At 35.1% G+C, this 12,665-nt stretch overlaps 1 protein-coding gene across 1 annotated transcript; it reads right to left on the bottom strand.

The window, feature by feature from the left end:
• Window positions 1-5,604, bottom strand: LOC113732118 (AUGMIN subunit 7-like). Its single transcript, XM_027257750.2, has 9 exons — window positions 5,246-5,604; window positions 5,068-5,153; window positions 4,789-4,850; window positions 3,976-4,067; window positions 3,672-3,797; window positions 2,744-2,834; window positions 2,487-2,594; window positions 1,937-2,035; window positions 1-536 (listed from the first exon to the last, which is right to left on the bottom strand). Exons 1-9 carry the CDS (start codon window positions 5,377-5,379, stop codon window positions 339-341), a joined length of 996 nt encoding a protein of 331 aa, XP_027113551.1. The 5' UTR covers window positions 5,380-5,604; the 3' UTR covers window positions 1-338.
• Between the last annotated feature and the right edge of the window lie 7,061 nt (window positions 5,605-12,665).

Here is a 12,665-nt window from a genome sequence, read left to right as displayed (position 1 = left end):
TGGGAAAATTGTAACCATCTAAATAAGCAAAATGATGAATAGGAAGCTTCAAAATTTGATTACAAGGGCGGACAATGACCATGAAGGACCTCAACTTTAAATCACTCTAGGTATGAAGATCCATCACTCATCAATATTTTGAACTGGTACAATTCAAGGTGCTCTCAGGTCATCATGCACAGTTAATAACATTCAACTCACAATGTAATACAACAGGCCAATGCCCTATATTGGCCTAAACATGACATTAGTGCTCAGTCCCCAAGAAGTATGGTTTCTATCATTCAAACTTCAATCGCGACGGAGAACCTCCTCTTCTTGTGTAAATACTACAAATCTCACAGCATTATATCCTGGCCTTTCTCCCGAGCAATTGAAGCCGATAGAATACCAAGATCACGGTTCAAGAGAGTCAATGATGTTTCACACTCGGAGATTATTCTCGTGACTGAAGATGGCTCACCACCAACTGATTCAGATGATCCAACAGCAACTGCAGCATGCGAATCTCGAAGGTTCTTCAAATTTCCTAAAAACTGCAAATTCCAGGAGAAAAGAGAAGGGTTCAGATGACCACCAAGTATTCAGTTGAAAAAATAATAATAAAACAAAAAAGCATGGTACCAGCCAGTGGAGTACAAGGGCAACTAAAGCTAAAGCAAAAGCTTATTGCATATACCAGTACCAATTTCTTTTCCTGAGCTATTGAAGGATTCATTTCTCTGTTTCCTTTTCCCATACTAATTGAATTTTCAAATTAGTAGAAGCTTTCATTTGTCCATAGTCACTGTAATAACTAAATTTCTAGATTGTCAATATCTAAAATATAAGTCTGATGCTTTTGCTTTTCATAATTTATAATACCCATAGAACAGGTTCTGGTAGAAGAGATAGGAGACAACATTACTCAAAGTCTAAGTTATCCTGCATCTAAATATGAATCAATCTGTTCTGATGTTACCCTACTTGTATGATTCAACAAGAATCTTGTATTTTGTCTTTGCAAATATGCCCATTTCAATCTTTTTCTTTTCGATGGGTTTCAACCTGACTTATCCCTTGGTTTTGCTTTTTGCAGCACTTCATCTTTCATGTAACCACTGAACATGGCAGATTAAGCTGAAATTTTCTCCCTCCCTAATCACGCTGTTGTTCTATTCATCATTGCCCTTCAATTACCAAAATACACAATGGATGCTGACATCGTCCAAACTGTATCCACCTTCACGTAACCACCACATCCATAAAGACCTTTTAGGACTTCATCACATTATTACCTTAAATAACACTTACAACACACTGATTTTTCTTTCCAGATTCATATGCTAGCATACCATTTCAACTTCCTCTCTCCTTGAAGGCACTAGGTAGTTTTGACTTTGCCACACTGGACTGAGTCTATTTAAAATGTTTTTGAGGTCCACACACATCACAAATTGAGCACTCCAGCATGTTAATGTCCTTCTTTCTACCCCTTTTGGTTCAAGGGTCCAGGCATTTCCTTACACAGGCCACCATTACTTCCCACTAAAGTGAAATTGTATAAGTTGGAAACTAGATTAAGGTTCAGCATTACTGGTTTCCAAACCCTCTTGTCAGTGCTATCTGCATGTACGGATTTAAATTTTTCTTAAATAGTTAATATTAGTCTATGAATAACTATTATTTGACTGTCAAAATTGCCATCGTAATGTCTTAAAAATGGCCAAAAGGTTATTCAGATGAATTCAAGTACATTCAACTGAATTTAGGGCAAAAAAAGTACATTCAATCTGCCTATAATCTAGATAGAACTAAACTCATGCTCTGTCAAAAACTTTTTGCATTTGATCATGCTTAAAAAACTTCAATTGGAAAAAATCAGGTTAATCACCATTTCAAACAGTTATGTCCAAACAATTTCTTGATAAAAATAGCAAACTTTAATGTGAGATACCTTCAAAAGCATTTTATATGCTTCCAACAGCCTATTGGCTGCTGGACCAAATCCATGCAATTGTGGAACCTCCATCATGTGTGTCCAAGGACGAATTTCCTACAAATAAAACAATATTCAGAATGAAAAACCAATAAACAAATTTGTAAAGCAGATGCATGAAATTAAGAAAAGAAAGAAGACGAAGAAAGAAGGAACAGCTGTTGTGCAAATCCTATTCCAAGCCATCCAAGGTAATCGTACCAAAGTATAGCATGCTGTAAAAACCCAAACTGTTCCAGAAGTCAACTAGATCTTTGCTAAAGCTAGCACGGGCAACACTTTGCTTTTTACCCCGAGGCCACTCAAAATCAAAGATGTGCAGAAAGTGAATATGCACCCAATAAACATGGAAAGTTCTAACTTAAGACAAAGCAGAAGTTAAACAAGGAGAACCTTAGCAACCAACTAGCAAGTACTAGCTACTTAAGCTGTTTAAAAGAGGTCCATATGATAATTGCAAAATCTCAGTAACCTAAGAAAGCAGAATAATGTGAGAAAGAGACACAACCTTGGTGTAAATGGAATTAAAGGATCTTGCAGTTTCTAGAAAAGACTCCAAATATGCCCGTAATTTTGCTTCTACTTCCGCATAGTCCTCATCCGGATTGTATGAGTGCTGCACATGAAAATAAAAAGAGAAAATCATTTCCAACTGAGCATGACACTGTAAAAAGATCCAAATCTTTTGAAGCATAATCAGGAGAAATTCATCCAGGGTAAGACAAGGAAGTTAATGAAAGAAAGCTGGTTAGCAAGTTGAATGACCTTAGATGCTAAATCATCAACCATCTCCTGAAGACTCAGAAGCCTGTTTGATTGATCGGAAAGCTGTTTCTCCAGATCAGGTATGTCAGGCCTGCAATTGTGCTTGGGTTAACAGTACAAAGAGTTACGACATCTGGCGAAGAAAATTAAAAGAAAACAATAATATGTGTGCTGCAAACAGATTAGAGAGCTTACTTACTAGTAATGGAACAAAAATTTTCACAAACACGGCTGTTTATATGAACTACTAAAACAAAATATAGAATAAGGACTGATAGGGAGGGAACAGATAGATCTTGCAGTCACCGGACTGAATCCCAAAAGAAAAGCAATAGATGTCCTTAAAACATGCTGAAGTGGTACTAGATTTAATGCTGGTGTTCCCTCGCAAGTTTAACCATTCATATAAGCAATCCCTACCCAACTTTCACCCAGAAAATATTTAACTACAAGAATACCCCAAGCACCCAAGCCGACTCGTTAACAGCAGTATGCAAATAATCATTCCATTGTTAGAGCTAAAGTTCTCATCTCCACACAGCATAATGATCCAGTATCACCAATTGAGCAGCAAAACAAGAGGCAAAAGAAATAAAAGGCAAACCAATGAAACTTATCAGCAAAGAGAGAAGGAAATCCTTCTACCCAACCACATCCACCCAAAACAGAAAGCATCAATGCAAGCAGTTTGAGGAATCCTCATTATAGATGACCAATGATTTTTTCGACAAAATATAGATGCACCAAAACATTGAATGTCCAAGTTCACAGAAATCAATGCTCATACAACTAAGCTCATACAAAGTTCTAAAAACAGCAACTAAAATAAAAAGCATTGCTGCAAGATATTTAAACCTACGAATGTTCACCACAAACTCAATGAAAAGGAAGTCACATCAAGTTAAAGCTGCAAAAAGTACTTGCTTACAATGGATATATAGATTGAATCTGTACATCTGCAGGAAACAACTTGCATTCTTCAGAAAAAATCTGTGCTTGTCTTTCTGCAATGGCATCTATAAGTTGTATGTCCCTTGCTACCTGCTCATCAACACTGGAGGGGCAACAGTTTTTACTAATGGATAAAGAGGAAAGCAGAACAGAGAAAATCAAGGTTGTCATACATCAATTAATTTCTCAACATTTTGAATTTTATCAAAACAAAATGATATCCCAGCAAAACAAGATTTCATTGCTAAAGTTAGTCAAAAGAACACAAAGAAAATCTCAACCTCCATTCGGGATTATCAGCATATATGCTAGCCTCAACAAGATCTACAATAAGACGAAGCATTTCTGTACGGTCTTCATAACTACCTCTTCCCTGCGAAAGAAGATCTCATATCAGGAAAGTTCAAATCGGAGTACATATAAATCTTCCAAATTGCTACAGAGAACTAGGAAATGCAAAGAAAAATGGCCATCTCCTTGCTGATTTTTCACCTAATCAACAGAACATTAGAAGGGCCCAATTTTGTGATCTAAACTGTCAGTAACCAGTAACTAGCCCTATGAACATTTTCTCTACAGCTAAAAGCTGAACCCTACATATCCTGTAGAAAATACTGTAAACATGAAGAATATCATGAAAACAGAATAACACGCTCTTCATCTCAGCCATTGTGGACTTGTAGTTTCTCAAAGACCAAATGAAGCAGCTAGCAGTCTTCATTCCAAGAGAATGGAGATCCTAATCTCAGCTACTATAGCCCATAAGTTAGACATAAGCTTGCAAGAGCCATTGATTGCTACCCAATCCACAATCATCTCAAAACCATAAAAATGGCAGAGGCAACTCTAGATGATAGAAAGACTTCTCTCACATAACAGATAAATGTCAACAAGACTGAAAAACCTATGAAACCTACAAGCTTCCAATATCTGGTCAAACAACCACTGATGTTAAATAACAAAAACAAGAGAAAAACAAACCGCCAGACTTTATATTATGAAAAGAGTGCGTTTCACATAATTGTTATCACCACATAAGCCTTGGACAACCTTTTCAGAATCAAAGCAGGCAGGTAAAAAGACACCAAACTCACTTGGATTGCTTCAGTATCTACAGTAGTGGTAATGCCCAGAAACTTAGCAATCTCGGCCAAGTCTGCAAATAAAATAGCAAATTCTGAAAGTCCTTATACCTCTTAAACCATAATCAGGAAAAAAAAAAATTTACCTTCAAACTCCTCATTACCCATTTGAGTATTTTAAAAATTAGACCTTGTACATTGATAAATTCAATTGATCAAATCAAAATCGAAAAGACAAAATTATTCATGATTCTCGCTAAAGTTCAAAGTCTGAGGATGAGAAGCACTAACATTGAATTCGAGAAGTTTCTTCATCACGATCCATCGCATCTCCTTGTAGGTTCTGCTGAGAAAATGGAGATTTATCACCTAATAGCCTGCAAAAAGAAAAACCCAGATAAGAAAATCTCATAAACACGAAATTAAATCCTGCCCCAAAATAATTTTCAAAAAAAGTGATGAACTTTACTTAAAGAAGAGCCATTCAAGGAGAGCATAGCGTTCCATGCCGGCAAAGAGAAGTGATTGAGCAGGTGCATTTGCTCTTGGGTAATTCAACATTGATAGTTTCTTCTGTATCTCTTCCATTTGTTTTGTTGCCATTTTTCAACTTCTCCTTCAATTCCCAGAAAAATTGGATCGACAACTCAAGAGTCCAATTCAATTTCTTATTACTTGTAGTCTACGACTGGCACCAGACTCCAGAGAGAACAGTGAAGAGAAGGGTTGATTTTTTAAATAAGTATTGGTTTGCCATTTGAATTTGAGATCCTGAAGCTTTACAGCAGTAAATGAGTAGTAAAAAGTTTTGGCGATGACCTTCCATTGTCTTGTCTAGTTGTCTTCACTTTCTCAAATTCTATGCAAAATCACTAATGTCAAGAGTGTTCGGATCGGGCCACTGGCCATTTGGTCCGGTGGTCATCACCATTAAAGGTGATGCTGGAGGTCAGGGGTTCAATCCCTGCCTCCCACAAATTTGTCACAATTTGTGGTGGTCTTAATTGACTTTCATCGATGGAGTCTGTACTCACATCGAACCTCCTCCCCTTCCCCTTAGACTAGGCTAGATTAGATTATAGGACATCTATCGTTTCGACAAAAAAAAAAAAAAAAAGAGTGTTCGGATCGGAGGTCATTTGGAATTTGGAATAATTTTTTGAAAATAAATATTGTAACACTTTTAATGGGCAAATTTCTGTCAATATTGCGAAAATAAGAAATCATGACAAATTTGGTGTTTTGGACAAATTTGTGCTCTAGCAGGGTCGCCACAAATGAGATTTACGGTGTGGAGAGAAAATTAATTTATTTTTGATTTTTTTTAACACAGCAATTTAAAAGAAGAATGAAACTTTTTTTTAAAAAAAATGCCTTGCTTCGGTTAAATGATGCAACATGCTTCGGTTATAAATATATCACTGGCACAACCCCATTTGTACGGTTGTACCCTTACACTCCGAGTGTCTCCAGTTTCTTCCTTCCATTACTGGGATTTTTTGTCAAAAAGCTCCTGTATTGGTCGAAAAAAGCTGTTGTTGGGATTTGAAATTGGTAGACGGCTAGAATTTCTAACGAACCAACAAGTACGAAGACAAATCTTATGTGTTACATTTAATTATATTTAACTAGTATTAGTTTGTTTATTAGTTGATTACATTTAATCAGTGTTAATTATTATATTTGATTAGTAATTGAGTTAGTTAAATTAGGAATGGTTTATTAATTAATAGTGTTCATGTTTAGGATTTACATGTTTTTATGTCTTAATGTTGCTATTTAATACAAATAGTTACTAATAATTATATTTAATAACTTCGTGTTTAGAATTGTCAAAACTTAGACTAGTTAAAAAAAAAGTAAAAGTAAATAGTACAAGTACTATATAGGACAACCCATCATACAGCTTACGTACAAGTACTATACAGTAAATAGTAAAAAAAAGAGTAAAAGTCAATAGTAATAGTAATAATAATAATAATAAAAGTAAATAGCAAAAATAACAGTAAAAATAAATCGTAACAGCAATAGTAAAAGTAAATAGTAATAGCAACAATAGTAATAGTGAATATTAACAGTAAAGAAAAATAACGGTAATAATAATAGTAAAAATAATTAGTTAATAGTAGAAGAGGATAAATGGTAAATAGTAAATAGTAAATAGTTAATAATAATAATAATAATAATAATAATAAATAATAATAGTAAATAGTTAATAATAATAATAATAATAAATAATAATAGTAAATAGTAATAGTAATACTAGTCATAGTAAATATTAGTAATTACTTAGTAATAGTAATACTAGTAATAGTGAATAAAAAATAGTAACAAGGGTTTCATTAATAAAAAAGTAGTAAGTAGTAGTAATTATTTAGAAATATTAATACTAGTAATAGTGAATAAAAAATAGTAATAAGTGTTTCATTAATACTAAATAGGAATCATTAAATTATTACATAGTAATAGCATAAGTTGCCGTTAATTTTATGTTTAATGACAAATTCTTGCTTGTTTAGTTATTCTATTAGTTATTGCTACTGCATATTATTTCGTTCGTGATTGTTTTATTATCGATGTAATTAATTTTAGTATAGTTAATGTAAATCCATGTTTGGAATCACATAAGCGCTCGAATCTACAATAAATAATATTTATAAAATTAGGCAAAAAATGTCCACAAACCTTGCATTGGTGATTCAGTTTTATTGGAGAGGCAAAAGAGTGGAGACCAGAGAATCATTTTCATATGATCCTCCAAGGTGTAAAAAAATCATATTAGTGAAAGATCGAATAGGTTACGCTGAGTTGGTTAATAGAATGTATATTTACATGGGCCTAGATCGAACTGTATTCAATTTGAATCTATAGTCAGGAATTCAGTAAGTCTAAGTGCCTTTATTAGACTACGTTTGTGGTGTGAAGAAAATATTTGTGATTTAGTTTTATTGGTAAGGCAAAATAGTGGAGACTGAAGGATCATTTTCATATGATCCTCTAAGGTGCAAAAAAGTAATATTAGTGAAAGATAGAATAGGTTACGCCGAGTTGGTTAATAGAGTGTATATTTACATGAGGTCCAAGAATAGAGTGTAAATTGAACTGTGTTCAATTTGAATATGTGGTCCAAGAATTCAGTAGGTCAGGTATTTTTGTTGAATTGCGCTTGGGGTGTGAAGAAAACATGGATATGATGTACCACATGAAAATAATATCACTGCACATGGGATGTGACATATACATAGAGGTGGAGCAATAGTTCCGGTATGACCATAGTAATGTCTTTTTTTTTTTTTTTTTTTTTTTTTTGTCGACGGAGTGGGGTGTCCGGGTCAAGTCCGTAAAGGCGGCCCGACTAATCCCCACTCCGGCCCGGCCCAGCGCCCCAACCAGACCATAGTAATGTCAATGTTGGACAAGTTTCATTTGTTCAAGGTGGTCCCCAAGTAGAGTCAAACCATATGCTATCAACAACCTCGTATCGTATTATCATGTTAGTACAATCGGAGTTTGCATACATGATGAGTCCAATCGAAGGAAGGATCATGTAAGTCGAAAGTATGAGTGGGGCAAAAGTAATTGGAGAGTTAACAGTGCTTCTAGGGATGAATTATGCTCACCGCAAATTCCCCTAACTTCCCCTCTACCAAATATACTAGAAAACGAAGGAGCTGATGTAGATTCTAACACTAAACCAAAACCTGATGGCGATAATTTCGACGATAGTGATGAGGAACAGGATGGAGCGACCAACAAGAGTTCAATCTTGACGTTGGGTCGGGTCCGAGTTCATCAAGTAAGTTTTATACGGCCCCGTATTTGCAGGATAGAGATGGTGTTGATGATATAATAGAATTTAATCTCACTCACATCATTGCTGTTGATAAATAAAATGTGTAGGATGAGCGTACAAAATAGTTAAGATTGGACATGGTGTTTGAAATAAAGAAACATGTGCAACAAGCCATTAAACTGTGGTCAATCAAACACAATAGGGAATACAAAGTAAGAAAAAGTTAACCAACAACTTGATATGTTAGGTGCCGATCCCACAATGCTTCACTACCATGTAATTGACAGCTTAGAACGACCTTAAGATGCACACACAATATGTGAAAAATTATAACTTTTGTGAAGGAGCACACATGTGCTCATCTCGGGCTTACTTTGATACGGGAAGAGGTATTCAGGACATTACAATATTTGAATCAGGGAATTCGAACTGTAGTTGGACCCTTTGACCATCAGAATATCGGTCCATTTGCCTCTCACACTGCACCTTTCGATGTCTATCGAGTATCTACCCAAGCAGATGCGTGGGAAGTAGGCATCGTAGGAGAGCCACCTCATTACGTGATGATAATGTTTCCGTTAACTAGGCTACTCATATTTTCATCACATGCCGGATACGACCCTACCGTTGTACATCTAAGTATGGAGGCATGTAGAGTTGAGAATTAGTGCAAGAGACGTACCATTGAGCTATGTTTTTAAACTAGAACCTCTCAAATCAAGAATCGTTTGGCAAAATCTGGTCAAGTTTGATTAAAAAAATTCAGTTCAACCGATAAGAGTTGAGTTATTCATTCTTTTTTGCTGACTCTTTTTTTTTAATTTTCTATTTTCAACTTCTTCCTAAAGCTCTTCAAAGTCTAACCCCAATGTCATGTCTCAAACAATCACTACTGCCAGATCTGAATTCGAATCTAAAAAAAAAAGGAAGGAGAATCTAGAGAGAGAGGGAGATACACAGAAAACGGCTTGAAAGGAACAAATAAGAATTTAAAAGGAAAATATTAAAGAGTAAGATACATCTTGTGTTGTGTTAGTAAAATAAAGGAAAAAAAGTAGACGTTAATTAATGAAAATGGGTAGGATAGACGCAGAAGATTGCTTGTGTTCTTCAACTGACACAACATCAACAAGAAATAGCTAGACAAGTTGTCTTAGAAGAGGAAAAAAAAGATCGAAATTTACATCCAAAACTTTCTTAGTATTCTCTTTTGACCCTTTATCGTTTGAAATATTTTTAAATACTTGCATAAACATTTTCTTATTTCAATTTGTGGCCTAATTTTTATATTTATTAAGTATACATCAATAATTTAGTTCTAGCTAGCGAACTCATGAATTAAGTTTTAACAATATCAAATTGGAGTTACTTTTTTTATCGTTTTGAATTATATAATATGTGTGGAAAAAAAATGAACTGACAAATTGATAATGGTTGTATACATTTACATGAATTTGTACGCATTAACTAATTAACATTCTTATGTTTATATTTGTGAGATTATGTTGATGTCATTCGATATATTTTTGAGTCGCGGTCTGATTGGTTGTCCCGTCTGACCCTTGAATTTCACTGATTTGCCACATATTAGTGTATTAGTTTATGTATGTATGCCACTAAGTTGTATTAGTGTATGTATGCGGGTTAGTACACCTTCTACATGAAAAACATCTAATGAGTCCCAAAACTTACCAAGTGTTTCATTTTATGGATCAAGATTTTATGCAATTGTCAAAGTAATTGTATGGTGCAAGTGATGGTTCAAAAATGTTTAATATTGAATTTAAATGAATAAAATTGATTGCGAAACACAACTTTTAATAACTGACAAAATGTATTATACTTTTCTAACTTACTATTTATCTTTATCATATTAATATTTACTAGGGGGAGTGCCCGCGCATCGCGCGGGTGTTTGGTGCTTATGGGGAACGAGGTTTTTTTGTTGAACAAATAATAGTACATTGTGAGAAGAAATAAAACTTAGTATGAAAAAATAAACGATATAATCAATCAATTCACACAACGTTACAATAAAACTTTGTCAAATTGAAGGTCGTTGATAATGCAGAAAGGCAGAGCAACACAGAAAGCTAACCTTATTCCAGAATCCCCACCAAGAGCTCTTTCTTGCTGTTGCTCCAAACCTATAAGATTATAACCAACCCAAACCAATTGGGGTTAGGCAACGCGAAAAATGCTATCTTGCAGCTAGGCAACGCGATAAGAGTCGCTAATTGTAGGTACTAAGAACACACCGACAAAATTAAGGGAGGAATTGAAAAATTAGGGGGGGTGAAATCTAACCTCACGCTGAACCACCGAGAGTAGCTGGGATTGAAGAGCATTCTGAGCTAATTAATATGAAACCAGGTAGAATTATCCCAATCTTAGAATGCGAACAGGGAGAAACTGATAATCAACCGTTTTGGCATTAAGATACCAATGGTTCAGCAATGAATTGGGTATAATTAATGATGAAATAATAGGTAATTTCAGAGTTGAGCTCGAATGGAAGAGAAAACGATGAGGCAAATCGTTGTAGACAAAGGCAAAAAGGGAAAACTTAACTCCTAAAGCTGAAAGGGGATAAAATGATCAACGTTTGTGGCTCATAAATGCAGATTATAAATGATAGAGAAATGGGTTCCTACCATTGATAGAGAAATCATTGGCTCATTTCCTAAATTCGATTGCCATTCAAATGTTTCAGACAAAACAACATCTCAAACGGTTATTTGCGGCTGAAAAGGGGAATTATTGGTAGTTAAGGGATATTCCAGTAATTACACCAACACACAAGCATATATGGGTTGTACAAAATGCAAAAACGATTGCACACTAATTACACATTCCATTAATACCCAAATGGCTCATCAATGACAACTTTAAATGTATTAAAATGGGGTCATTTCAGTAAACATACCCAAATACATGCTTCCTTAACTTGTACTTAAAACTTTTAAACTAATACACAACATTTCACATTCTCAGAAAGCCCCCACCTATGCGGTTGAAATTCAACCTATTTTTTGATCAAAACTCAATCTTATATAGTATAAGGATATTTATTGTGATAGTGGCTGAAAATATATCATGATTTAGTGATTAAACTTCAGATCTTTGACGGTAAATCTTCGTGCCTCTTCTCATTTCTTAAATTTCACCACTCTTCTATTGAAAAAAACTGTACTAGTGCATGTGTTTTACTATACAATTGAGGCCGGACACTCCAGTGTCCCGAATCTACATTTTACCCCTCGGTAGACAAACTGTTTTGTCCCGTACAAATGATCCGGTCAAGGTGATTGTTACCACTTATGACCAGCCTGCCACACGTCATTTCCCTCCTCCCGTCACGAATCATCTTCATATCTTCAGAGGATTCATTTGCTGAAATCATCATTCCCACTGCCTTGTCCTCGACTCCTCCCCAACCCGGCACTAAGTACCACCCTGCCTTCTCCCTGATGCATTGACTAATCAAGCTACCCACAATGTTCCCATCCCTTGGGGCTGGTTGGGTAGCATAGCAGCTGAGTTGAAGGAGAGAAAAAGGGGATAGAAAGCAGTAGTGCTAGTATTCAAGGTCTTAGCATGCACACACCTTTCATAGTTGATCACCACCTTGAAAAGATCAGAGAAAAGGTTTGTCTTAACTCTTAACAGTGGATCACCACCTTGCTAATATTATTGGAGAAAGGTATGTCCTGTTCACTACTCCTTCACAATACGTGTAATATGTTTCCAAGCTTTTCTACTTTTGTGCGTGTGTGCGTGTTTTCTTTTAACCATTATATGTTATGTAAGGTAGAAATGGTCAGGCTGAAAAATTTGGAGTAAACTCTTGAATTTCTTTTTCTTTATTTTTGTTTTTACGTGACAATGTCTATAACTTATTCTATTCTACGAAAGATCCAATTAGGCTATATAAGGGATTAAAGGGAGACCGCCAATCTAAACTACAAAGGTGCACTACTATTATTATATTATGTACCTTTTGAAATTTTTTAAATTGTAGACGGGAATGTTAAACATCCGACTTACGTCCAAGAAAATTGTAAATTCGTTTTTAGTGACTAACTTACTAAAGCCA

The sequence above is a fragment of the Coffea arabica genome, chromosome 2e, assembly GCF_036785885.1.
Source record: "Coffea arabica cultivar ET-39 chromosome 2e, Coffea Arabica ET-39 HiFi, whole genome shotgun sequence".
NCBI classification, from domain to species: Eukaryota; Viridiplantae; Streptophyta; class Magnoliopsida; order Gentianales; family Rubiaceae; genus Coffea; species Coffea arabica.
The sequence above is the reverse complement of the archived record's forward strand: the minus strand, read 5'-3'. Positions and strand labels throughout refer to the sequence as shown.